General features: G+C 47.6%; 1 protein-coding gene across 1 annotated transcript; it reads left to right on the top strand.

The window, feature by feature from the left end:
* Window positions 1-26,130, top strand: PLEKHO2 (pleckstrin homology domain containing O2). The gene is made up of 6 exons (XM_063169940.1): window positions 1-88; window positions 4,053-4,205; window positions 10,439-10,555; window positions 17,397-17,501; window positions 19,334-19,432; window positions 21,688-26,130. The coding sequence occupies exons 1-6, from the start codon at window positions 80-82 to the stop codon at window positions 22,924-22,926; spliced, it is 1,722 nt and encodes a 573-aa protein (XP_063026010.1). The 5' UTR covers window positions 1-79; the 3' UTR covers window positions 22,927-26,130.
* Window positions 26,131-27,840: the final 1,710 nt, after the last annotated feature.

The raw sequence follows: 27,840 nt of genomic DNA on the forward strand, positions 1-27,840 counted from the left end.
CCGCCCGGCATGCCCGTCCGCCCGGAGCCCAGCGGGGCAGCGGGGCGGCGGCCGAGCCCCTGAGCGGGCGGGAGGAGCCATGGAGCCGGTGAGTGCGGCCGGAGCGGGACGGGCAGCGGGGGCACCCGGGACAGGGAGGGGGGACCCCGGGCCGGGCGGGAGAAGCGCCTGCCGGGGCACGGGGACCGCCCGGGCACTTCGGGGCGTGTTCGGGTGTTCTCCGCTCTGGGACATCCCGGCCCCGCTGCGCCCGGGGCACGGCGAGCGAGACCGCGGGGCGGGGGTTCCCCGTGCCCGGCAGCCCCGGAGCGGCTCGGGCAGAGCCTCGGCAGCGCATCCCGCAGCCCTCGGGATGGCGGGGCCGGCCGGGAGGGGCTGCCGGGCTGGCTCCACGCGTGCTGGGCCACCCCGAGTGACTCCGCTGGCGTGTTGTCCTGCCCCGCTGGAGCCGGGCCTGGGTCGAATCGCCAGCTTGGCCATGGCTACGCACCTTCAGACTTCCCCACTTCTGTTCCGCTCCTCCTTTCTGTTTGGGACGGGTTTAACTCGGAGAAGGGCAGTGGTGCTTCTTCTGCACACGGTTTTCATGTCCATGGGATCAGACACCCCAATAATCCATCCCTCTGAGAATTGATTAAGATGCCACAAATTTTTTGGCAAGTTAAACAGGTCGCTTTCTCCCCTCGTCTGGCCACGCAATTATTCCTGCTTCCTTTCCTTGGATGAGGTTTTGCTGCTCATGCACAAAGAAAGATCCCGGTAGGACGGACTTCAGGCTCTGTCTGGTACATGCGATCCCTGTCGCTGTGGCTTGTCTCTCCCCCCTCACACCCCCTTATTTCAGCTCCCAACATTCTGTGGCAAGAATGAAAGCTCTTTTAAAACAGCAGGGAGACGGCAAAGCAGCCCAAGTTGGTAGTGACTGAGAGTTGTTATTATCCGCTGGCATCCATGAAATTAATCCACAGCAGAGAAACTGCTTCCAGCTGGTGGCTGCCGGCCAAAGGGGCTTCACACTTACCCCAGCATTGGCTGGCCCTCTCACGGGCTTCTCTTCTTTAGTGATCCGTGAATCCTCCAAGGATTGCTTGTAGAAGGGGTGTCAGAGGCAGTTCCCCAAGTTCCACGTGCATCTGAGCAGTTCATTTCCAGCGATACAATCTGTTCTGCTCCAGCAGCCTGGGGAGAAGTGGAAGTGCTAACAGCAAGGTTTGGGAGATAACATGGAAAGGGAGAAAAAGAGTGGACGTGTAGGGATGCAGGTTGTCTCCTGGGAGTTGTTCATCAGCACCTTGGTAGAAAGGAGTGTATGATAGTGAGATGCTTGATTGAAATGAAGTTGATGTAACTGGCTGAGGCACTTCTGTGATCTGTGTAACTTTAAAAGCACCACTGTTATTCAACTCTTGGGGGTTTGTTTTGTTGGAAGACGTGAAGACTATGTGGGTTTGTGGGCCCATAAAATACAGGGCAGGGGAGAAAAAACTGCCTAGTTGTTAAATAATCTTGTCTGATTTGGGTTCTCTGCTGAGCTGCAAAATGTGAGGCTAAACCAAGCTGAAGGAGTGGAACTCGTGTTTCACCTCTAATGCAAAAATGGCTCCTTTGGGTTGGTTTTGGGAGCGATGCCTTTGGCCTGAGCCAGCATTGGGATAACTTGGTTCTTCCTTCATTTACACTGGCTCACTTGGCTGATGTCAGAGGGCTCCTTCTCATGGAATTACCACAAGAATGAATCCAGCCCAAGAATATCCCAGGAAGGATATCTGAATTTCTTGTGGAATGCTCATATATAGCTGAGTTAACAACAGGAGCTCATGTCTTTTAATTGTGGAATTGCAGGCAGGGGACACAATTCCCTGCTGCCGGTGCCCTTCCCTGGCCAACTTCCCCTTGCCAGTTTGGGGCAGGGCTGGCAAAAAAAAATTGCAAAAATGTCAGGCACCATCTCTGAGACTCTTCTTGCTTTTGCAGGAACAAAGTTTGCAGTTGAATGATCTGGGTTTTTAATGTCCTTAAGCTGCAGGTCAGGGATTACAGCACCTGCCCCCCTTGTGGGATGTGCTGGGTATGTGTGAGGGGGAGCCAGACCCCAAACCAGCTCTGCCCCGCTGTGCCTTGTACAGAGGTGCCAACATGAGCCCCAGCTCTGCTGGGCAGGTTGTTTTTCAGAGGTAGATGTTAGGTGCTGTGTTTTCACAGGCAGTACTTTTATTTTAAAACCAGTGTAGTTTTTGCTCTGCGGAGCAGAGCATGGATAGACATATTTACCATGTGACTTCAGCCTTTCTGCCAGGTGGGGAAAAAAAAGCCCAGCAAAAATTCACCTGCCAAGCAAAAAAAAAGCCTTAAAAGATGAAAACATTTTAGCAGTTGTTGGTCTGGACTCACTTGAATAAACTCTTCACACAGCAACATCCATGCACAAGTGCTACGAGGGAGGTTAAAGTCCATGCCCAATTATCTAAAAATGACATCAAAAGGGTTCTCGATCAGGAAACCAGCAGGTCTGCATTTGTGCAGGAATTGATGTTTGCTGAAGTGGCAGATCTCAACTGAATACAACTTCCTGGCAACCTAAAAAGTCAAGTTTAAAAAAAACCCACCCTATGTAGTTCCTCCATTTCCCGGAAAACTTTTTGATGCTCAGTCATCCTCTATTGTGGCCATTTCAGATACAGCTCAGTAGAACTGAAATAGCTTCTTCAGAAGGCACCGAGGTTGTTGCAGGTTTCAGCCCAGTTTTCTTTTAGATGAAACACAGTTTATTTGAGTTTCTTGTTCCCAGTCTGCACCTGAGCCTACCAGGAAAGCCCAGCCCCTTCTAGATAGATCTTAGTGGAGGTCAGAATAAATGCGGGTGCACGGGGTTTTTAAGCTGTTTTTCTTCTTTTTATGGGTGCAAGCTCCCTCTTTGGAATAAGAGCTTACCCTGGTGAAAGCTGCTGTCCAAGGGTGTGTTCAGTGGGAGTTTGGTGCATGAAAACAGATTCGTTAACAAGGCTCTCCTCCAAATTTTTGAAGCTTGTCCATACACACTTGCTCTGTCCTGGCTGTGGGAGTATCCAGCTCTGACTGTGTTCCATGCATTTGGGATTTTCTCATCTTATGAAACAAGATGTCTGAGCTCCAGCCAGTCCCGTTTGTGCAGTGAGGGCCACTTTGGGATGTTTGGGGCTCTCTTGTCACACATCTTCTGTTTGTGTGCCAGCTCTCTGCAGCAGGATTGCTGCTATTACACGTGGGGACATGGAGAAAACCGAGTCTGGGGGACAGTGGGGTCCCTGGGAGGGGTTGGAGGATTTGGGCTTGGCCTCTCCTGACAAATCACAAGGTTGGTGAGGTGATTGTGTAAGGGGATTTGGCTCAGCAAGGGATTCCTCTTGCCTTGCTCCAGGGAAAGAGGCTTATTGAGGGGTCCATGGGGTGTGGGGAGCAGCAGGGTGCTCCAAGGGAGGGGTGCAGGGATCCAGCCTTTGCAAAGGCTCTTCCAGTGCACTGGAGAGGAGGAAAGCTTTCATCTTTTACCTGCTGGGAACGCTTTAACGTGGATATAGTGAAGCCCTGTCCCTCATGCTGTGGATTTGCCCACAGGAGTTGGTTTGGGGATGGTGACTAAGCAGAGACACCTAGAAGAGGAGCTTGCAGAAGTGGCCTTGGACTAAAATATGAGTGTTGCTACTGATGCCAGCAGAATCCATCGTGCTGGGATTCATCAGAAAGCTGGAGGAGCAAAGAGGAGAGGAATCTGCTCTTTTTCAAGGTGCACTTGGTGCACGAGTGAGCAAGGAGTACCTCCCCAGAGAGGGAAGCAGAGCTCCTGGGGGAGCAGAGGAGCAAGGTGGACTTGTTGCCATCCCAGCAGTGTCTACAGGGATGGCTGGGGTCTGTGCCCACTTACCAGTCCTGTGAGAGCTGGTTGAGTTTTCCTCTGGAAGATGCCAGTCTCCCGTTGTGATGTGGTGGGGAGGAACCACAATTGGTGGGTGCCAAAATCTTCTCTGGGCTGCCTTTCTGATGATGGAAACTCCTTATGCCTTCTGTCCTTGCAGGATACAAAGGAGGAGGTCTCAGAGAAACCCAAGGGTGCTCCAACTGCAGAGAAATATGGCTGGATTAAGAAAAGCAGCGGGGGGCTCCTGGGGCTGTGGAAGGATCGTTACATCCAGCTGAGGAAAACACAGCTCATGGTCTACGAGGATGAGGTATGGTCACAGCTAATGGCCTTGAATGAGGGGCAGGAGCAGGCCCCTGGGGACACAGGCATGTCCCTGTGATTTTTACTCTTCCCTCCAGCCCATTCCTTCCAAAAGGACTTCTCCAGATATCTCCAGGAAGAGTAAACTCTGTAAAAGAGACAGCAGCTGCATTTTAAATATATTATATATTATAAATATTTTAGCCACTGAATATTTTGACAGAGCCTTTGCCAAAATACAGCATGGGGGGCAGGACATCCTGTGAGAAGGTGAACGGAGTGAAGCTTTGGGCGGAAGCAGGATATGTGCAATGAGGTTTTGGCTTTTGAAGGATAAAAGTGATTATAGCAGGCTGACTTCCCACCTGCCACTTGAGGGGATGGCAGGCAACCCTGCAGCTGTTTGGCGCCCCTCAAGCAGCTCAGATTGTTGCCAGCCTGACTCCTCAGGGTTTCTTTTAGCCACTGAAGGATGCAGAGTGAGATTGTGAGTGCTTGCTGTCCTCCTTAAGCGCAGACAGTCTGGATTTGGCTCATCTTTCCCCTTTACTTGAGCCAGTTCTGAGCAAAGGACCCCTGGGAGCCTTGTCCTGGACTTCCCTAGATAAACTGCATGCCTTGAGTTCATGGCCACACTTTGAGCTGTTTCCAGACAAATGAGGAGCAAGAGCCAAGCTGAATCTGTCCTGCATTTTCAGGCAAGAAGAATGAAAAGTGCAGGGCTGCTCCTGCCAGGATGCAAAGATGGCTTTGTCCTGAGTCAAGCCCTTGTTCCTGGGCTGGAAGCAGCTTCTGCAAGAGCAGAGTTTGCCCCAAAAGTTAGAAATTACAGTGCAGAGCATAAGCTACAACCAAGAGGGGTGTGAGATGAGGGGTGGGTAGGTCAAAGCCCTGTGGTGGCCTGTGTGTGCAGCTGGGTGGGGGACTGTGGTCTGCACAAGGCCACGTGTTTGTGAGGTGTCAGGCCCAGGAGGATCTGGGTCATGTGTGGGCATCAGGATGATATAAAAGCAAAATCATGTAAACCTTCATGTGCAGTGTGTCAAGGGAAGAGGAACGGGGAAATGTTTCAGCAGCTGCATTGCTGTGGTGGTTTCAGGAACAAAGGACTGACAGTGAGTTCGGTTCTCTTTTTTAAAAACATACTCTTGCCTAATAAAGAAGATTTGTTATAAAAATTTAGGTTAAAGGGTACTACCTCTTCCCTTAAGCTGAACACTCCTGCTCTTCCCAAATCCCAAAGCTTTCTGGTGTCATTTGTTCTTAGCTGTGAAATGTCATGAAGAGTGCAAAAATAATGACAGGAGAAGTCAATGTCAGGTGATGAGCAGTTCAGAAGGCAGGAAAAGCAAGGGGGAATTCTCTTACCCAGAGGGATGCAGCCTGGTCCTGCAAAGTGTTGACTCTCTGTAGATCAGTTCCCAGTGCCCTGGACACCTGTTGACTCCAGCTGAACCTTCAGGAACTCGAAGATTCAAAATCTATAAACATGACGTAGGTTTTTTTTAAAAGGGCATGCCTTTAAAAACAAGATACATGGAGGCTCTCATTACCACAAGGGAAAAGGAGGCTTTTAAAGTAAGATTAATTTTCACAGACATTCAGAAGAAGGAAAAAAATCCCAATCATTTAAAGGGTTATTTTATTATCTCAAGAAGGAAAATGGCATTTGTAACAACCAGGAATAATGTTTTCTGGTAGCCTGCGGATTGTGGTAACATCCTGTAATAAATTGCATCTGTAAGCTACAGTAGCTGCAAGGTCCCATTATTGTAAATAAGGGATCATGTTAATATCTATAGGCTATTAAACTGGCTTACAGTGAAGTCAGATGTCTTAGGAGAGGAAATTGCTGCAAAATTATCTGGTAGCACAATAGGATAACATGTGATTGTGCAGACTTACTACAGGGAAACCAAAGGAAATGGCAATTTTCTGCACTCAGGAGGGGTCTTGTTGCAACAGAATTGAGGCAGTTCATGTTTATTACTGTATTTATCTTCCTTTAATGTGATCAGGGCAGTGTGGCTGTCTCTATCTTACAAATGGTGAACTAAGTTTTTGAGATGGGAAGGGTTGATGTCTAGGCAGAGCCTGTGGTGCAGTGTGCTATGGTGGTTTGCATTTCTGGAGTTCAAGGTGCCATTTTTCCCACTGGACCATCTCCACATATCTGCTCTGTGTGACCCTGGAAAAGAACACAGCATTCCAGACCATCCTCAGACTGAAACACTTACAAATGGGGTTGTTCTGTGCTTGCTGAAAAGGAAAGGAGATAAAACCTCAGGCAACAGGAATAAAAGGCATCTCTTCATATTTATCCTGAATTAGACTTGGATGGGTTAAACGGGGGGTCAGCTGCCATGTGGGCAGGCAGGTTTGGAGGCTGAGCCTTTCAGCTGGTCTGAGCCCATCAGATTTCCAGGAACTGAGTGGTGCCTTGGACTCAGTGTGCTTTTCTCAGTCCCTCCCGTGCCCACCCCTTCACAAAGGGCTGCTAATGTTGCCTTTAGCTGTTGTTTCCTATGCAGGCCGCCTTGTTGGTGCAGTTGCATGAGCCTGGCTGCACGTGTAGCTGAGGTTTAGGTGCAAAACAAGAGCAGAGGGGACTGCCAACACCAGATAGATACAGACAAGAACATTGTACAGTGTTGCTGGAAAGTACAGTCTGAGCAGCACACAGATACCATATATCATCATCAGTAGCAATCTCCTGGAATGTGCTGGAGATTGATTCCCTGACCTGCCCTGGGAATGTGTTCCCCAAGTTGCATCTGCTAGTCAGGCTTTGGGTTTGGTTTAAAGCAGAGCCACCTCCTGAAGGCAAATGGCAAATGCCTATTGTGTTACCTGGAGCAGATGGGGTGAAAGTCATCCCACGGGGCTTCAGGTTTCTTTCAGAGGATGGGGAATGAAGGGAGATGGATTTCTTATTCTCTGCTGTGCCTGCATATCTACAGCAGCCTGCATCTGTACCCTTGCAATTAAGCAATATGTTTGTATATTCCATACCCAAATGTCAGGAAAGGAGGCACTGATGCAAGTACAGGGTGCTCGGATCCCAAGAAATGCTGTGCAGGGCTGCATAGAAGCAAGTGGGTTGTTTTCTAGTGGGGTTTCTTGTCTTCTTGTCTCTGCATATTCTTGCATTAAAAAAACCCTACAGAGTTGTTTTTGGTTTTTTTGCCTGAGGACCAGGCAATGCAATGTAGGGTGACTAGACAGATCAATATTATTACTTCATGGATTAGAAAGTCTTGAGTTTGGATTTTTTTACCCCCTAAACAGTGCAGCTAGTGTTTAGACCTGTTTTCTTCTTGTTTTAGGGTTTCTTTGTAAGTGTCTTATTTGACAGGGAAAAATCCTACTAGATTCTAGAGACCAGAGAATCCACTTGGCATTCAACAGTTGGACATTTAACATCTGCATTTTGCCCCTGATAAAGTAATTGCAAGGTGTACCCAAAACTGATTTGTTAAAACACTTTGAGAGCCTCAAATAGAGAAATAAATTATTATTTCAGACATTTTACACTGAATGGAAGGTCTCAGCCCCTGAGTCAATGAGGAGGTTTTTGCTGGGAATTATACCTTCATATAAATAAAAATTTCAGGGAGTCTTTTCCCCCCACCTTTTTATAAACTTTTCATTAAGGAAATTGTTTACCAAGTGTGATTCTTCAGTTAAGCATATGCATTAATATGTCCAGTTGTTCAGTAACTTTCTTCTTAAGGGCCAAGCCAATAGACACAGATATGTTTGTCATAGGACGTGCTCATGAAGAGTTAATGGAATAGTTTTTCTGCATTAAATCATGAATGTAAGGGTTCTGTACCAGGATTGAGCTTCTCCAGAGCATGTGTCAGGGCAGTGTCTGGAAGTGACCTTGTCCCTGCATGGTGCTGAGTGTCCTCCAGGTCCCAGGAGGCCGAAGGGACCTGGGGACCTGTGTCAGGGTCGGGTCTTTCGTTCTTTATCTTAGTGTTGCAGGACAGACATAAAGGATCTCTTTGTGACCCAGGTAGGCTCACAGAGCAGGGATGGCTGCTTGCCAAGGGTAAAACATAGACAAAAGCCCCATTCTGCTGCTCCCTGAACTCAGATGCTTTTCCTTTGCCTCATACATGGAGTTTTTATATTTCTCTGGCTGCTTTCTTCCCTCCTTTCCCTGAAGAGGATAACTCACTTGAAAAGTTCAGGTCCCTGAGATGAAGGAACCACAGCTTGTACAGTCAAGGTGTCTCTGGGAGACAGCATCCTGCATGTCCCCATCCTATTTGCCCTTGTTCCATGGCCGGGTCACAGTCCCCAAAGCCTCCCCAGGGAGAAGACAGGCAGCTGGAAGGCAAGAGGCAATCTCACAGCAAAACCACACCTTTCCACCCTGCCAAGTCCCCTTGTTCTCCAGCTTGGTGTTCCACAGCCGTTAGGATGTGGCACACGGCTTGCGCAGGGAAGAGTTCCTGTCCAAGAGGCAGGACGGATGGCATGGACAGGAAGGGTGACAGCGGCTCTGCTGGGGACAGAGCTGCTCTTGAGAGCAGGGAGGGTGGGCAGGAGGCTTGGGGCTGGTGTCAGCTCAGAGCACTGCTGAGCTCTCTGCATCCTGAGCCCAGGGAAGGAGGGGAAGGAGCTGGGAGCTGCACCGGCCGTGCGCAGGGCTGTAACGTGGGCGGTCGTGCTCCGAAGGCCAGGATGAGATCACCCATCCCCGAGGCATGTATTCCTGACCTCACCCTCCTCTGTCATTTCTTGGCCGCAGAGGGGTTATTATTTCCATCCCTGTCCTTTTGCAGTGACATTGCATACCAGGATTGCAGCAGGAGCCTTCAAAGGGCCCGGTAGCGTCAGCAGGATTTTATCGGCTGGGTTTTAGGTTTGGGCAGGATTCATCTCCTCCTCCTAGTGTGCCTTTTCCCAGTTCACATTCACCTACTCAGTGTTAAATGAAATAAACAGTAATGTCATTAAAATAATAAACCTAAATTAGATCCAGACGTCCCTCGGTGGCTCAGGACTTGCTCTGAGTACTGGCATCAGCTCTGCGGGCCCCCATCCCCAGATAAGAGGGTTAAAAAAACTGAAACGCAGGCTGAGTTCTGCACAGCGACTTAAATGTCAAGTGGTAAAGGGAGGAAATTCCCCGCAGCCCACTTCCCTCTGAACTCTCCATTCCCTGCCTCCAGCCACGCAGCAGCTTCCTGGCTATGACATGTTTCCTCATCCCACACCCCCATCTCCACTACAGGAATTGCTAAATACAAACTCATACAGGCACAAGGAGCTGCCCTGGGAGCAGAGCCTGAGCTGGGGGTGGTTATGGCCAGCGATTTTAATTCAGGATGGTACTGGAGAGGTTCATGAGCCATGCTGACTGTAGCACTTCACTGGCAAGAACCGCTCTGAGATTCTCACTGCTCATTTGTGCTTAGCAAAAGGGAGCTTTGGTCTCTGCTGGGCTACTGAGACATGAAGAATATTATCTGCCCAGTGTTACGCTGCAATTCCTATTAGGGATGGTGCTCTGCAGCTGAACTGAGCCACGCACCACGTGTGGAATTTTAGTTATGTTGCTGGGAGAAATGAGCCAAGATCGCGGCCGGCAGTCATCAGTGGAGATACTCCAGAGATAAATATTCCCCACTGAGATGCTGGCCCAGACAGTTTTGCCGGCTGTACAGGGCTGTATTTCCAATCCTAAGGTTTTGACAGCTCAGAGTGTGGCTGCAAGAGGACTGTGTCCATCACACATGGCTCCCGCTGGCCTTTGTGATGTGAGGACCAGTCTGCCCCAGCTCAGTGTGGCAGCAGGGCTCTCCTCTCATCCCTGCTCTGGCTCAGGCTTCCTGAGGGGGCTGCTTGGACCATCGTGATGCTTGTGTCATCTTCCCTATGAAGAAGCAGAGTCACATCTCCTCCTTTCATTGTGGGATGGAGGTAGTGTCACTTCTGGCTGCAGATGCCTGGATGAGGCGAACAGAAATGACAGAAGCCGGTGTTACTGTCCCCAACCTGTTATTTGCTCAGCCACTGTGGACCACTAAGCCTGTAGCTTAAAGACCAGAGTATTTTCTTAATGAGATGCCAGCCTGATTTATGGGGCTTTCTGGCTGCATGCAGGTTATTTTTAAGGCAGAAGAGCTTTTAGACAGTTGCAAAGGGAAGAAATGCAGAATTTGATGGTCTATGATTGATTTCAATGTCTCCTTTTCATAGTAATGTTTCATTCCCTCTCTGCAGGATGAACAGAAGTGCATAGAAACGGTGGAACTGGAGAGTTATGACAAGTGCCAGGAGCTGCGTGCACTACTAAAAAGGAAAAATCGTTTCATTTTAATCCGCTCCCCGGGTAAGAAGGTAGGATTGCCTTTCTCATCACCCTCGAGTTTGCTAACTCCCAAGTGAGTTCCAGCCAGCTGTGCCCAGAGCAGATGAAAAGCTCTGAGACTGAGCTCCTTGGCAGCTGGGAGAGTGACCTGTAGCTGTGAAGGGTGTACAGTGTGTAAGAAGGAAAGCCACTGTCATGTAGATTTCTTTCTTTTTGTGGGGAAAGCGTCTTCCTGCAGCTTGACCTTTTCCTCTTGATTTTTTTTTCCTGCCTTAGCATTTTTTTAATTCCAGTACTCCCTAAGTTGTACTTCTTAGATCATTCCCTATGGTTCCTCCATGTCTTCTGAGCACCTGTGGATGCTGCAGCTTTGCCCAAGTCCAGCGGAATCAAAAATTCCAATCCATGTACTGAGACAGTTCCTGGAGTTAGAACCATTGATCTGAGAAACTCCAGTACAAATTTACTTGCAGCCAAACGGTTCCTAGGAGAAAAGATTTATTTTGCAGAATTCACAAAACCCTACATCTGTAGCATCCTGCACAGCATCTGGTTAGATCCAGAAGCTAAAAACCAGGCTGGCATTGCAAAGTGACTATACATCCATCTGAGCACTGGGTGTATGCAAGGACATCCTGCTTTACTTCCTATCTATAGTCATCATCACTACACATCTTTTGATGTTCTTCTTAGCTCCTACTTGCATGCCATCCATTTCAGCATCTTTATGGGCTAGAATTCTTCATTGTTGCTTTGGGGTATCATACTTTGCCTTGTAATTTCAATGTGATTTTTTTGGCCTTAGAGTTCTTACTAAATCTCCCCATGCAAATCTGAGAAGTCGTGAGGGACAAAACACATTCATTTCCATAAGAACATGAACAGACACAAATACCAAGTTGCTGCATTCCCCCATCTCCATTTTGTTTAAATAAATGGAAATTGTTTAGTCCTTGTTGTCACTGTTGCTTATTCTTTCACTCCAGTCACTTAGTGTTTACACATATAATAAGACCCCAGCTGAGTTCAGAGCACCATTGTGCTAAACTTCATTCAAAACAACAAAACAAGGACTTTCCTGCCCCAGAACCCTGGGCTAGTGAGCTCCCCCAGAGCGCTGGAGCCCAGAATACATTAGGAAGAAATTCTTCCCTGCAAGGGTGAGGAGGCCCTGGCACAGGCTGCTCAGAGCAGCTGTGGCTGCCCCATCCCTGGAAGTGTCCAAGACCAGGTTGGACAGGGCTTAGAGCAACCTGGAATAGTGGAAGGTGTCCCTGCCCATGGCAGGAGGGCTGGAACTGGATGGTTTTTCTCTTCCAACTCAAATAATTCTAGGATTCTGTGATTCTAAGTGTCCACCTATTCCCAGGGAGGCCAATAATACCCTGTGTGCTCAGAGAGGGGCAGCACGGTAGGAACAGGTATTATCTGCCAGTGTGTTACTGAGAGAGAATTGTGTAATAGCTGCATATGTCTCTGCACTGCTCCATGAATCAATACAGGGTGTGAGACCTGTTCCCAAACCTTTCATTTCTTGCTATGAGAAAAATATGCCCAAACTGTGCCCAAAAGGGTAACTTCATCCTTTTGGCATGCTGGCAAGTTTACAGCTACCCTGTTTTTCATGCCACTGATTCAATGGAGACCTAGATAGAGGGTACTTTTTATAAGGCTCTTTTGGTGAAAGGAAGGGCTTTTATAAATGAAAAGTCCCCTGTTTGTGGCTCCCCTCCCGCCCTTCTTTTGGCTGGGAATCTGGTGAGGGTGTTGACACACAACATACTTTGGCAGATGTTAGCACAGGCTTCAATTAGGAGGCCAACGTACACAACTGTCCTTCTTCTGTTTTGAAATACACAGCTGTGGCGATGTATATCAGTTAAACATTTTCCATTTGGGAGGCTTGCTGCCATCCACACTTTAAAATCACCCTGAGAGCCAGCTTGCCAAACCCTGCCACATCTTGCTAAGGTTTTTTTCTTTTCACCCTCTCTCTGGAGCATAATGGTGAGGAATGAGTTTGAGGGACTTAGCAACAAGCTAGGAAAGGCCATTTCTGTTTCAGTGCACAAATCTTGAATACAGGGAGCCCAGTTTAGTTGCAGGGGAATCCCAGTTTTAATCTTGGATGGGATATTTTTGAGCAGAGATGAATCAGTCAGTTAAAACTACTCTGCAGCTGAAGTTGCACCTGAATAAATAAGTTGTCTGCAAAACACTGGTCGTTGATGAATGTACCCCAGATTCTGCTTGGCCTGTTGACAAGGATGACATTTTTGTTGAGCTGTGACAATATGAGCATGTCACTCGCCTGCACTGGTATGGAACTGAAAGAAAGCACTGCCCCCTGAGCTTCAGTTCTTGAGTGAAGGAAGCTGGCAGTGTGCAAAAGCCCTGTTCTGCTTAGAAATCTCAAATGCTTCATTCCATCCACAGCAATTAAGTGAAAACTTTTGGATGCTGAGCACTGGGCTTCTAAGAAAGGGCAGTAGCCTTGGCCTGGAGACTTTAAAATGTACTAGTCACAATGCAGAAAAGCAGTGTAAATGATGCTTGGTGTAAACTCTGAAAATTACCAAGATTGGCACAAGTCTGGTGTTCAGTGGATCTGAAAAGCTTCAGCTGCAGGGAAGTATTAATATTGGGAAGAGGGTGGTAGTAAGGAAAGAGCCCACCAACAAGTCCTGCAGCTCCTCACACCTGTGGTCAGGGATGGAAACTTCCACTGCTTATTTTTCCCTCAATCAGTTTTTCAAGTACCTGGAACTGCCTTCACCAGGGGCCCAGCCTGAAAGCTGCAGTAGAATGCAGTGAGGTTTGGGGGAGTCTACTCCTGGGGCCTGCCAGTCTGGCAGAGATGCTGCATTATTCCCAGGGGTGATGTAGCTCTTGGTTCAGCTACAGAAAAGCACCAGAATCCTCTGACAGTCATCTCATAGAAACATGGAATGGTTTGGGTTGAAAGGGACTTTAAAGATCACCTAGTTCCAATCTCCCTGTCATAGGCAGGGAGTCCCTTGTCGTCTCCTTTCCCCTTCTTGATATATAACCTGACAAAGTCATGTAGAAGAAGGCAAGAAATGACGTCCCATCTGGCAGATAGGCTCTGCTGCACTCATGGTAGTTGAGATGTTACTGACCCAGCTCTGCTGCAGCTTCTGCTGGAGGTGATCACCCTGTACCAAAAGTCATCAGAAGGGAACACATCCCCCCAGCAGTTCACAGGCAATTCACAGTCCAGTTTAGCCCAGCCCCACCAGGCTTTGCTCTGAAACAGATAAGGACCAAGCACCGGTTTTTGTCACCTATGTCTGCAGCACATCTGCAGAACTGCTCAGCAGAGAAGTGTTGGTGACAGTCTTAAACTGCAGCTACAAGCTCTCCAGAGCTTGTCTGTTAAATCACTTAGCACAGGTACAACAGACTGACCCCAGGAACACTTCTCTTTCCTGGAAAGCAGGCTTGGCATTGCCACCAGGCTGTCAGTGCTGGAGAAGACTGATGTCTCAGGGAGGACAGGGAGCAGGGAGGGAGCTGGTGCCCACTGCTGTCACAGACAGTGATCCCTGTGGGAGCTCTCCTGCCTGAGGTCTCAGCAGTGATTCAGCAGGAGCTGTGCTGTGCTCTGAGGAACTGTCAGTAAATTGTGTAGCCTGCATTCATGGCTTACAATGGTCACTAGGTTTGGCCATGACAGCTTTTCCTGGCACATCAGCCCGTTGTTTATGGCATGACTCAGTCTCAGCTGGCTTAGCAAGAAGGAGTGCAAATGTGTTACCCTGCCTGCTGCCCTCTCATATTGGCGTCACTGACTCTGCCTTAAATTCCTGCTGGAGAGCAGACTCTACTTAATGTTTTGTAGGAAATACCCATCTTTAGATGCATCTGCTGATATCTGTAAATATTCAAATGAGTAAAGATACAGACAAGAGAAATTAATTTGTTCCTTGTTTGCTGAGAGCCTGGGAGTCTCAGAGTACTGTGCAGAGTCCCAGTGATAGGCAGGACTGAGACCAGCTTCTTCCTGCCTCTCCTCTGCAGCTTCCTGCTTTACAGAGAGCTCCCATCCTGGTTAGGGTGAGCTTCCTTCCCCCAGTGGCTTGGCTGAGGACAGGAGCCACAGATGGATGCAGGCAGAGCAGGGACTGCCAGGCAGCAAAAGGCTGTGGCTGGCAGCAGCCTGAGCACGAGCCTTGGAGCCTCAGCAGCCTGACTCTGTCTTGGTGTCTGTGGATGTGTTATAAAATGGAGAGAAAAAATTTCTAATATACCTGGGTACTGGAAGGAACCTGCCCCTCTGTGTCACAGCCCCAGGGAGCTGTGCAAGCAGGGCTGGCACTGCCCCCACTGCCCTGTGGGTCCCACTGTGCTGCTCATCCTCCCTCACCCAGCCCCTTCTGCTGCCACCATGAGTCCCTTTCTCTCTCCATCCACTGGATCTGCATTTGATGGCAAAGGGTTGCATGCCAGAGGGACATCTCAGCTTCTCATTAACGAGGAACCACCCCCCTGAGGTTCTCTCAGCTCTGCCACAGAGTTGCTGACACCAGTGCTTAGTCACAGACTGGGAAGCTTTATTTGGAATGAGGCACAGAAAGTGGCACTGGAAGAGGAAGCTTGAAGTGAGGCAGGAATCCTTCCCCTGAACAACGTGTACGGAGATTTCTAAACCCTGGTGCAGGCTGCCAGGTCTTTGCCAGGCAGTGCAGCAGCTCAGCTGCTCACAAGTAGAGCTTTCTCATAAGCTTTTATAATCACAAAGCTTTGGGGCAAAATCGTTTTCAAACAAAAAAAGTTTGTAAGCACACACAAAACCAGGCCAGCTCAGACTAAAAGAAAATCTGGCCGTGGCTCTGTTTTGGAGCTTTGCCTTCCCTTACAGTCCCTGGTTAGAGTGGCTCTTCTGCATCCCAGACAAAGGGCTCTTTTTCCAGAGGGCTGTGGGTCAGGCCCTAACCTCCCCTCTGAGCTCTCAGGAAGGCATGTGGTCCCGTCACCTTACGTGCAAACTGATCAAATAAAGAATCTTTCCCCAAATTATTCCTTAACTCCCTGCTTGCCGTGATGGTTGTGAGTGTCTGGCACTTGGAAGCTGTGATGTAAATCCATGGCACTGACACGAGAAATAAATACAGAAAGGAAGAACAGTTGGTTTCTAACAGCAAGAGTGGGTGTAAGGAGATCAGGCTTTAGTTCTGCAGAATTTCTGATGGTCCCTTCAGAAGTTGCTGAGACCCAGAACAGTTGCTGCTTTGTTGTGCCATGAACAGGGAGCTGCTAAGAGCACTCGTCTGTCAGTCACCATTAGCTTTGTCCCCCTCATTTAATATAGTCCCTGTTTTATATAGACACTGCTGTGATTTTGGAATGTGGGGCCTCATTTACAAAAAGGCTGAGGCTACAACTGCTCTTGAAGGCAATAGGAAAGTGCAGAGTACCTATAAGAATGTTAAATACCCCAAAAAGCTGTTCCAGGCAAAACCCCCATGAGGCTGTGTTTTGAGCAAGCCTCTCTGTAGTTCATTTCTCCACCTGGAAGAGATGGATAATTTCAGTTGCCCTGAAAAGGAATTTGTGAAGCCCCCTAGATACTGTAGTGATAAGCAGGAAAGAAAAAAGACTGTCAGGGGAATCAGTAATTCTGTTTTCAGGGCAGGGCTGGAGCAGAGTGAAATCAATAAGCCATATTGACCCAGGAGGATAAAACACATGATGGAATAACTGAGTAAGAAATGCCACCCTGTTGTTAGGGATGGTGCTAGGAGGAGCACACACAGCAGGCTGACATCCCTGCAGCCCGGAAAGAATGGGAGTGTCTGACTTTTCATTGCTTCATTTGCAATGTTGCTGGTGTCCTTTAGCACAGGAGTATTCCTGTGTGCCTGTGCAGTGTGGATGAGGGCACCACATGGAGCTGTTTGGATCCTAGCTGGTCTGCCATGGAGCCACCTGTAGGGTGAAGATGATATTTCTCTCACCTGGAGTGTACTCTGGGACACAGCTACATAATACTGGTGAGGTGCTCAGAGGAAACTGCAGTGAATTAAATAACACCCTGCCTACTGTCACTGCTGTGGGCAAGGAGAGACTGGAAACACTGAGCAAAGCCATGGGGTTGTCCTGGAGGAAGGGAAGAGCTGGCTGGCTGGAGGACAGGCCATAGAATCACCCATTCTCCCTCCTTATTTGTGACCCATACTTCTTGCCAGTTCCCTCTTAGATGACCAGCTCTTCCCTTCTTCTTGGGGCAGCTCTTCAGACCCCAGAGAGTGCCTGTCTGCATGTTCACTGCTGGATTTCCTTTGCAAACAGAAAAAGATATGGTGAATTTCTGCACTTACATTGCTCTTATGCCTCATTGTGTCTGTGCCCAGCTGGGTCAGGGTTAGAGCAGCCAATGTCAGTGCCCCACATTCCAGTATCAGTTCTGTTCTGCAGAGCCACAGGAACAGAGAAGCAGGCAGAGCCCACTGCGTGCAGCCTTCCCATTCCTGGTATTCTGGAGGAAGTGGGAGATAACATATTTTACTTCATCTGAACCAGCCAGTAGGACCTGGACTTTCAGTCTGACTCTGTGCAGTGTGACCATTTGCTGTACAACTCACTGATGCTCCAAGAGTTATTCCAAGTGTTTTGCAGAAAGGAGAAACTTACGTTTTTACTACTTTAGTAGTTACCAAAATAAAACTACAACAAAAAGCTGTCCAGCATAACAAAATGCTGTTCATGGGAGCTATGCCAAAGCACAAAGGAATCTGTCGTTTAAACACAGGCTAGAAGTGCATGTTATATAGAAACTGAAGTGATTCAGAGGTATCTCTGGTCCTGACAAGGAATGCTCAGGCAGAAATTCTCTCTCTGCTCTTGCAGGTTCATGATATCAAATTTCAAGCTCCAACTTTGGAAGAAAAGGAATCGTGGATAAAAGCTCTTAATGAAGGGATCAATAGAGGCAAAAACAAAGTATTTGATGAGGTAAGAGAAACAGTTTTCAAACTCCTATGTTTCTGTGTCTGTTCTCATCCATGACTCCTTGAGCTAAAAGCAGAACTTGTCTGAACTCTTGTTCTCCTCCTTCCTGCATGCCAGCCATGGTCCAAGGAAAGAGAAAGTGGTGTGCAAGGTAGGGCAGGTTCCTTCCCTTCAGAGCTTGGGATCAGGATTTCTGTGAGTCTCCCTCTCCCAACGGAAGCAGCTGGTGCAGAGAAGCAGCTGCAGCGCTGAGTTGTGTAGAGCTGGGATGCAGCCTGGAGGGACTCATCTTCCCCACACTGCCATGGTCCTCAGCACCAAGCAGCCTGGAAATGGAGGCACTTGGTTAGGATGCAGCCCAGTCTTCAGGGCTGGAAAGGTCTGAAGTGACTCAGTCCCCCAGCTATTCCGCCTGCAGTCTGGAGAGAAGTCTGGTGGAAAGTTACTCCATGGTCCTGGCCAAACCTGCCTGCCTCTCAGCTGGCCCCAGCACACCTGCACTTTCAAATTCTCCTCCCATCCTGCTGTACGGAGGGGAGGATGAAAATTGCACAACCTAGAGCCTGTTTAACCTTGTCCTGCTCCCTCTTAGTTTATAAATCAGCCCTGAGCTAAACCAAGGAAGCAGCATCTCTTCTGCAGTTCTTTCCGTAACTGACAGGAAATTAACACAACCACCACCATGGAAATGACACAAGAGAAAACGAGCAGGGTAAGGAGAGACAAGGAAATCAGCAAAACTGTTTAGCAAAGGAAACCAAAGCAATGAGTAAAAGTTCTGAGAAAAGGGCTAACTTGTGTAGATACAGTGCTAGAGGTGTAAACTCTGAGAAGTTGGGCTTTGCTTTTATTCAGTACAGTGGGCAGTGAACTCTGCACACCCTTCAGCAGCACAGCTAGGTGGGATCTCAGATCACCTCCCTGCCCTGTGAAATGGGGTTATCCTCCTTACAGAGGGATCCAGCCTCTAATTCTCAATCATTCCAGTAAGGATCAAACCTCAGATTTAAAATGTTTCCACACAGGCCAGGCACAGGGTAATGGGTCAAGCCCTCAGCTCACTTGGATTATCCTGAAGGAGCTGTAAAACCACTCTGCCATAATTTCTCTTTAAATCCCTATTTCACCCTCGCCAGCTTTCCTATTGTACAAACTTGTGGTACCAAGGACACACAGATGTTTCTGGTCACTGGTGCTGCCCCTCCATGGGGAGCAGACTCCAGCCCTTGGCCATCAGTGTGGGTGGATGGTCATAGAGCCAGCACAGAGAAATACCTGTCAGGGCACTTGGACTTCCCTCCTTAGGAGTGTGAGGCAGTGCATTTCTCATCTGATTGCAGGAAATAAATTTGTTAATTCAGCTGGATCTGCAATTAATCCAGGTCACTGCTCACACCTTCTCCTTAGCATCCTGCAGTCATTAGAGCTGTGGAAGGGAAGGGCTGAAACAAAGTGCTGCTGATACAGTTCACAGTCAGGTCACAGTTATTAATGAGCTTTCACCTCTAAGATGGAAACAGCAGTTTTGGGGCTGTGTTCTGCCATGTGCAGGAGCTGGTCCAAGCACAGGGTGCAGTGAGGACAAAGCTCCTTGTGTCCTTCTTTCCCTGCCTCTTAGGTGGAGATAAGTTTAGCCATTGCAAACCTCTGAGACCTTAAATATCCATCACATATGTGCAGGGCTTTGCGGGCAGGCTGTAACTGAGCTCTGAGGTAAATTCTAGAGGTGAAATGCTTCAACATTTCATGTGTGACAGTGACAACTTTATGGACATGTCCTGAGAAATTAATGACCCTCTTCCTTTTTTGTTTTCCTCCTCTTCCCCCTGCTCAAGGTGAAAGTGGACGAGAGCCTCTCCTTGGACCACGTGACTCGGGACAGGGTGAAGGTGTCCCACGGACGTCGGCCCCCCACGAGAAGTCACCTAAAGGAGGTGAGTGCACCCTGATGGAGTGACCCATCCCACCAGCTGGGATCACTGAGAGCTGCTCCTTCCACACAGATACCAAACCCCAGGGGAACCCCAGAGAAAGCTTACAGGGAAACAACTTCCTGCAGGAAAGACTGTGCCAGCACCTCTCTAATGAAGCTCCAGGTTCCCATAGATCTCTATCTGCTGCAGCACGTTACCATATATTTAGCTTTTCATAACTCATAAGATGCTTCATCATCTGGTCAGAGCCATTAGAGACTGAAGCTCCTATATTTATTTTCAAAGATGTGATAATTTTGCAGCCACAGTGGTGTAAAGGTAGAAGAACTGCATGGTCCATGGTGAGAAGCTGTATTTTTATTAAGCTAACTGGAGAAAGCAGACGAGCTTTCAAGCTTACAAGCCCTTCCCTAGGTCTGAAACAGAATACATTATTCTCCCAGGCAGTTTTATAGACTAACCTGTCTCTACTTTTAACTGATTTTCTGGGTCTGTCACTTGAAAAAAAAACAAAAAAAACCCACAAACCTGCATTTCATTTCCAGGGGAGAGGTTCTTACTAATGTTTGATTCCTGTGATTTATGAAGAAGTTTCTACAGACAGATTGATATTTTAGCAGAGCGTTAATCACAAGGAAGGAAGGTTTTTAAATCAAACCTTCTTTCTTCAGACTTCCAAGACCCTGACTTATGTGCCTGCACAACACTCAGATGACCCTTGTGCAGAAAATGAGATACCCTGAGACTTTTTACTTTGCATAGAAATGGAGGGAGAGTGTCTCTCCCAGAGAAATGCATGAGAATGAATCATAGATTCCCATCCTCCAGAAAACCGCAGAAGAAAACATGACAAAAGTCACAGCAACAATGAACTGTGGATTCTCTTGCCTAATACGGGTTCAGTAAGGTGGGGAGCCCTTCCCTAGGCAATAAAAACATCTCTCTTCCCTGCTCAGATCACTATTTTCACAAGATAACCCTGAGGTTAATACCTCTGAGGTTAATACCTCAGACAAAATCAGGGAAAACTGACTTACAAATTCAGCAGCAGGAATGAGGGGATAGAGCCTGCAGAAAGATGTGTATCATGGCTGCTGGCTGCAGATTCATGAAGGAAATGGCATGAACATGGATTTTCAGTGTTCATAGCAGGCCAGGTGAGGATGGGTCAGGGCCAAGCTGCCAGGATGCAGCTTGCCTCTGTCTCTCTGCTGGGCTGGAAAGGCAGAGAGAGGCTTTAACTAAAGTCTCTGCACTGCAGGAGCCTGGCCCTGGCTGCAGCTCTGCCTCTGTGTGGTTTTGGGTTCCCTCACACAGGAACTGTCACTGCGGTTCTCCCTGTGGGGCACTGAGCTTACACACTGCAGTGTCTTTGCTAAGTCCATCCTTTTTAGGAAAACCTCCCTACTAGTGAGATTTTCACAGAGCCTGTGGTTTGAAGGAGGCTTAACCAGCTGAGGCTTGGCCCTGGTCAGGCCAGGATGACACTGGGTTAGAGGAAACAAGCAGAAGGCAACAGGATTACAATCCCTGGCCAAGTGATCTAAAGATCACCTTGGTTTATGACAAGCTCAAAAGCAGAAAGTGAGCCTTTGGGGGGCACATTGTAAATGAAGGGGGTACAGGGATCCCACTACCACAGGACAAAGAATAAAAAGACAGAGCTTAGCACCCACAGGAAAACCAAGAAATTAGGTTATTGTGGTACAGACTTTAAGACAGTCTTTTCAAAAGCAGTATTAAAATAAGTTCTGCACTTTTCTTAGAATCAAGGGCTGGGTTAGAAGGGACCTTAAAAATCATCTGCAAGGGCAAAGAGCCTTTCACTAGACTGGGTTACTTAGAGCCCCTTCCAGCCTGGCCTTGAACACTCCAGGGATGGGGAATCCACAGCCTCTCTGTGTAACCTGTGCCAGGGCCTCACCACCCTTATAGTGAAGAATTTCTTCTGAATATCTAATCTAAATCTGTCCTCTTTCTGCCTAAGGCCATTCCCCCATGTCCCATCACTCTATGACTGTGTGAAAAATCCCTCTCCAGCTCTCTTGGAAGCCCCCTTTAGGCACTGGAAGGGGCTTTAAGGTCTCCCTGAAGCCTTCTCTTCTCCTGGCTGAAAAGCCCCAACTCTCTCAGCTTGAAGCAGCAACCCTTTGCTTGCCATGCTGGTTGCAAGGGTTTTGCACTTTAACTTGAAGTTAAAGGATGAAACATAGAATCAGTGATAGAAATTGAAAACTTTCTCCCTTGTTTTTCAGGCTGCCAAGTGTACATCAGATGGTATCCTGCGACTAGATCTGGATATAGTAGACAACGGACCACCAACCTTTGACTCTACTATCAATGAAAGTGACAATGAACCACCTCAAAAAGAAACTCCAAAGCCCCCTATGCCACCCACAAAACCCACTGGCATCAAAGAAAACCAGGAGGCAGAGAACGATGTTCCTGACCAGGAGCATAAAAAACCTCTGTCTCCTCCACTGCCTCCAGATAAGAAGCTTAAGGAAAACATCAAATCAAAGGACAGTGTAAATACCAAGGAGGAGGACTCTGGAATTCCAGAGGAGGACATGGAAGAATCCCAAGAGCCAAGTGAGGAGAACGAGGAGAACCTCGTTGAGGTCAGCAACAGGGTTATATCAAAAGCTCCAATTCCACTTCCTAAGAGCGTGCCAGACAAGCTGAAAGTAGCTTGGGACCAACCAACCATTGAACCTAAAAAGACAGAAGACTTGGAATCATCAGGAGATGATGGCAAAGACAACCTGGCTGAGATTGCTGCTACAGATGTTTCAAAGCCTCCTGTTCCTCCTAAGATTTTGGCAGAGAAAATGCTTGCCACAGAGAACTCCAGCCATGGTGACCTGGAAGCTGGGGGCTGGGAGGAGCAGGACTCTGGCAGCTCCAAGCCCCCAGTGAATGGGATCACAGCCAGCGAGGTAGCAGAGTTCACATCCCCAACAGCTGAAACAGAAGAAGGAAATGGGAGGACCGCAGCTGAGAAGGAACAGCAAACTTCAGCAGAAGAGACAGAGACTTCCTTAGCTACAGAAACAGACCATGAGGGTGCAAAAGCAACTATTGAGAAGAAAGATTCTACAGAAAACACTTCAGTTCTCAAACTTCGCTGTTCTTCTCTGGGAGACTTGCTCTCTGATTCCAAAAACAAACAGAGAGCACTTCCAAGCCAAGGTTTCCCAAAGGATTCCCATCAATGCATAGCTAAAATGGAGGAGAAAGTTGCTAATGAAAGGGAAAAAGCAGAAAAGCTTCTGCAGAAGGTTTTACGTGAAGGTTTGGAACAGGCCCAGGAGGGGAATGGACCCCCAGTGGTGGCAGAGACGTTGCTCAACGAGGCAGTGGAACAGCTTCGGCAAGCTTCACAAGTTTTGCAAGAAATTAAAGGTCTTGGAGAACTGAAAAAAGAAGGAACACAGAAACAGAAAGAAAAGCAAAAGGATCTAGTGACTCTTTATAGGAGAAGTGCTCCATGACACACTTTGCAGAGACTTCTTTCCCAAAATCAAAGCTAAACATTTGCATTTATGATTTGTACCATTGCTAGGCCAGTGTTTAAAGATGGTGTTTTGCTGTGCACGCACCATGTTTGTGGGACGGAATTGAGCTTTCAGTTATAGCATCTTTCTTTCTTCATGTTGTACATACCAGTCTGGTTCTAATCCTCTTAGCACAGCAGAAGGTTACAGGACAGTGAACAGTTTCAAAAATGTGAATGCTCCTTAAGGATTCTGTCCAAAGTCCTTTCAATGGATCAGGCCTTAAAAATTACTGGCAAGCAGACCAAGCCAGATTTTTTGAAAGGAGCAGAATGGCTATTCTAGCAAAAGCCCCTGTCTCTGTATTTCCAGGCAAGCAAATACCAGATTACACTGGCACCTATCTGGTTTTCCCAGTTAAATCATTTAGGGATAAATGTAGTCAGTGTTTGTTCACTTGCTGGCATGGTTTCCCAGACCACCTGGCCCAGTGACATCTAGGAATGTAAAGATAAACGGTTTAATCTTCTCCAAAGATCCTCATAAAACCACATCCACAGTTAAAAAGTGACCACACAGAGAGGCAAACCAAACTGGCCAATTCCTGACTCCAAGTAGTGTCCCTGATGTGGAGCAGCTGTATGAAGGCACTTTGAGGCTGGCTCTGCAGTGCTTTGGGTGTGCTAAGCACTGTGTGAGTGAACACGAGTCTCAAAGCATCATTGCCAGGCAAATATTGATTGTTCCTCTTTCATTAATAGGGAAATTGAGATTACACCTGGCCTGTGAAAGTGTCTTCTACCAAGACAACACATTTATTATTGAGGAACGTACCTATCTGAATTCCCTCAGCATTGTTAGGAGCAAATAGCCAGGCATTTGGAGAACTTGTGTCCAGGAGATCCCCAGGAGCTTCCTAGGAGAGCTGTCACAAAGCAGCTTTGGGGATGTGTGTTCCCTTAGTGTTGTCTTGGGATGTAACTGACAGGAGCATGCACATCAGGCAGTGGGTCTGGATGAGATCCCCCTTCCCACTGAGCACATCTCTACCTGCTGTGTCCTGGCCAGCCTGAGCCATGGTTTGGCCCAGACCTCTCCAATTTACACACGTGGAGGGAAAGGCATTTTGCACACAAAACTTTGGGGCTGGTCCCAATGGCTGAAGTATATGAAAATAAAAATGCATTGCTATGGAAGGATCTGAGGAAGGCATTGCAGAAGGCTCCAGCACGATTCCCACAGTCTCCCCTGTCCACCACAGTTCCTGTGGCCTTCAGTGATTCCAGCAGTGACAAAATGGTGTCTTTGCACTGCTACTGTGTAGCCCCATACCCGAGCTGGGCCCTCTCCCCTGTTCTGTCTCCTTGCTCTGAGGAGAATTGTGTGACAGCCCAGAGGGCTTCTCCTTTGCTTGAGCCAGGCTCTGGAAACATGGAAAATGGCAATCTTCCCAGTCTGGTTTTAAGGAGCAACGTGCTACCTAAACTCTTCTCCCATTTTCCAGCACTTTGTTCTTAGCTCATCCATTTCTTTTTCTCCTCATTTCCCAGGTCCCACAAGTCTGCAGGGGGCTGCAAACACCAACCACAGCAGCAGTAAAATTTCCTTTGAGCCTCCTCTTAGGCTAGGCATAGGTACTTCAGGTTTGAGCACAGAAAGGTTGGCTTTGGGCTTCAAAATACCCTGGTTTCTACCACCTTGAGCCAACAAGACAGATAGTGACCATAACTGATGCTTCTGCCTCTTTTGATTAAACTAGCCTTGGTTTTGGTAGTGAGGCCCCCTCTCAAGACAGACACAGATGTTGTACGAGAGTTCACTTGTTATTCTGTCACATGGAAAGTTCTACATGGTCAAACACTCAGGGCTCAGGTGCCAAAAAGCTTTGCTTTGAGGCAAGAAGTTTCCAGTGTCCTATGCCCACCCTGAGGCACACAGCCTGAAGCATTTACTGCCATGGGTTCAATGTGAACTCTGGGTCACATTCACCTTTCCAGACACACTTAGGACAAGGGCTAAGAACACAGACAATATTCAGTGCCTATCTGCTATCTAAATGTATTTTTCTGCATGTGCACTTTTGTTTACCGAACACTGTGTGGTATGAATGTGAGCTGTCAGAACCTGGTGTGCACTGGAAGTGGAGGGACACCAGCTCCAGAGAGCAGGCAGGCCTTTGCAAGATGCAGTTCTGTAACAATACATAGATGGGGGAAAACCCAGTTCACACTAACAGGAGTATACACAAACCAGGGCAAACTCTGGGAACAGGTTCATATCCCAAAGCTGAAGCCAATCCTAAACTTCAGGACAGGCAAATCGAAGCCTGGCACTGAAATCCAGGAGAATGACAACAGCTTATGGGGTAGCTCAGTCCCCTAATTTATACACAAATGCTTTTGCTCTCTCCAGTGTTTTCTTGTGGCAGTGTGTTCTGTGGATACTTGTCTGGCAAAGTGCTGGTGAAAATACCCAGATGTCCCTCTCTGTTACAGCCAAACCTACAGGATGTGCTTATATCTACTGCATATTTTTATATTATACTCAATATTCTAATGAATAAATGTCTGACATTTTACTGAATAGCCATCAGTAGGAGTCCTAACAGATAAATACGCTTTACCTGTTAGGAAATGGGCAAATTAAATAATTTTTCAACCTACAGCTAATTACTGTGTATGCTGTATGCTGTACTAACAGATCTCACTAGATTTGTATAATGTCTTGTAAATAGGTATAACTTAAGTGGAATCTCTGTATCACCCAGTAACTTTACTGCTGCAAATACTATGGTAGAGACTCTTGGTTTTAACTATTTTTTCTAATAGATTTAGCAGTTTCATCCTAAAACATCCAGCCTTCTATGGCAACTCCCATCTTCAGTGTACATCCTGCCACCATGCACTTTTTTTCTTAATCTTCCTTTAAACATGCATTTAAATTTGCATCTAATTCCTGGCTGCACTAAGGCTAGGGGGCTTTGTGCCTGAAAACCCTCTGGGCTTGGAGTGCTGAGTGTGAGTCTGTGTTTTGGGCTGTGCCACCAGTTTACATGTCTGTGACAGGAAGGAAGTGAGTTTGCAAGTGAGCAAGTGTGGATGACGATCTGAAAAGCAGCTGCTGCAGCCCGTGGAAAGGCAGCACTTTGTCTCCTGTTTGTAAAGAGCTTTGAGATTTGGCAATAAAACCTCCTTTTAGAAATCTGCTGTTTCAGAGTGACTTTGTCCTAAAGCAGAGCAAGGAAGTGCCACCAGAAGCAGCACATTAAGGCTTTGCTCTGAAGGAGGGAATGCTGCACAGGCTGTGCTCAGGCTGAGGTGAGCTTGGTGCTGTGCTAACCACAAGACAGGAGGAAGGAGAAGCGTTGGGGCTGCAGCTGGCACAGAACTGGAGCTGCTGCTGCACACAGGGCAGCTCACAGCTCATCCCTGCCTGCCAGCTTGGCTGCCCTGGCCAGAAAGCATGGCAGAGGCCAGGATTTCCTTCAGGAAAGCAGTGGGAAGCTTCACCTCAGCAAGTGCAGTCTCCAGCAGAGCTGGCTGGGCTGCTCTTAGCGCCTTCATGTGGGCTCACTGGTGTCTACAGAATGTGGAGCCCACTCAGCACTCGTTCCTTGGTGGTGAGCAACACCAGAGCCTTGTTCCTCTGCCCAGATGCCAGGAAGCTGCAGCAAGAGAAGGGGGTGGTATCACAGTGTCTGCTTCCCTTCTGGAATAACAGGCCAGAAATTGGTCAAAAGTAGGTTCAAAAGTTAGGAGGAAGCAGGGAAAAGAGTGCAAGGGTATGTGCCATCCATCCTGTTGCACAATAAGAACATTCATTTGGGTAAAAAATTGTGGTTAGCAAACCCTCTAACCCTTTGTTGGGAAAGGGGCGGTTCCTCAAAGGAACCTCTAAAACAGAGGGTGATTTCTAAAGATAGACTGTAGAGAAAGGCACACTCTTCTCTCATTAAGAAAACACACAGCGTACCACATTTCAGCCTGAAATTGGTGTTGATAAGGAAGGGAAATATCTAGCACAATGTGGAATAATAAAATATGTTAAAAAATGCAAAAGAAACATACATAATATTGGCATATGAATAATTTGTCTGACTTGCTCCTAATTCAATAGATATTTATGGTTTACTGCTTTGAAGTGACTGCCTTGTGCAATAAACTCTGAATTAGATAATGCAGGTCCTAGATTCCTTACTGTGATCCTCCAGAACTCAATAATTTCCTACTGGAAAGGAGCAGAAAGATCTCTTCCAGTCCCAGGGGGCCAGAAGATTTACTACAGCCTGAGCTAGCCTACACTGATGACTAATTATTCTTGCTATTAAAAAATGTGTGTTTTATCTTAAACATGACTCATCAAGAGTGAGGCTCTCCAACATTTCCCCTTTCCAGTTTAAGACTCAGAAAAGTCGTAGACACGAAAGGTACCCACAGTGTTTAGAGAATGGAGATCACTGTTTTGTTACTGCTGTGAAAATTCACACACTTCAAAAAGCCAGTGCTTAATTTATTCCAGGAAACTTCATCACTGTGTTCTAGAGCCTGAGCTCACAGCTCCCAGCCACCATATTCCTGTGATCACCACTGGTAGGAGATGTTACAAAACATTAACAGACTCAGGGAATGATAAACCTCACAGGCTGTTCAGGTCTTTAACCCTGGCCTCCCTCTCACTGAGGAGTTGTGAGATGATCAGTGTGGTGCCCCTGCAGACCCTGCTCACACCTCCTCAGCCTGGCCTGCTCTCCCAAAATGGATGCTCTTCTGCTCTACATTTCAGTTCTCTTCTTTCCTTACTTTTCCATCTCATGCCCCTCCTCTGCCAGAACTGTGTTGACAGAAACTTTCCAAAAGTTTTAGTTGTGCAGCTGCCAAGAAAATCTTTACTCCCACCGTCATCAGATTCACA

The sequence above is a fragment of the Melospiza melodia genome, chromosome 15, assembly GCF_035770615.1.
Source record: "Melospiza melodia melodia isolate bMelMel2 chromosome 15, bMelMel2.pri, whole genome shotgun sequence".
Taxonomy (NCBI): Eukaryota; Metazoa; Chordata; class Aves; order Passeriformes; family Passerellidae; genus Melospiza; species Melospiza melodia.

Coding starts and splice junctions, on each gene's coding strand:
- PLEKHO2 (XM_063169940.1), top strand. Junction 4,206..10,438: donor TCATGGTCTACGAGGATGAG/GTATGGTCACAG, acceptor CCCTCTCTGCAG/GATGAACAGAAGTGCATAGA. Junction 10,556..17,396: donor TCCGCTCCCCGGGTAAGAAG/GTAGGATTGCCT, acceptor CTGCTCTTGCAG/GTTCATGATATCAAATTTCA.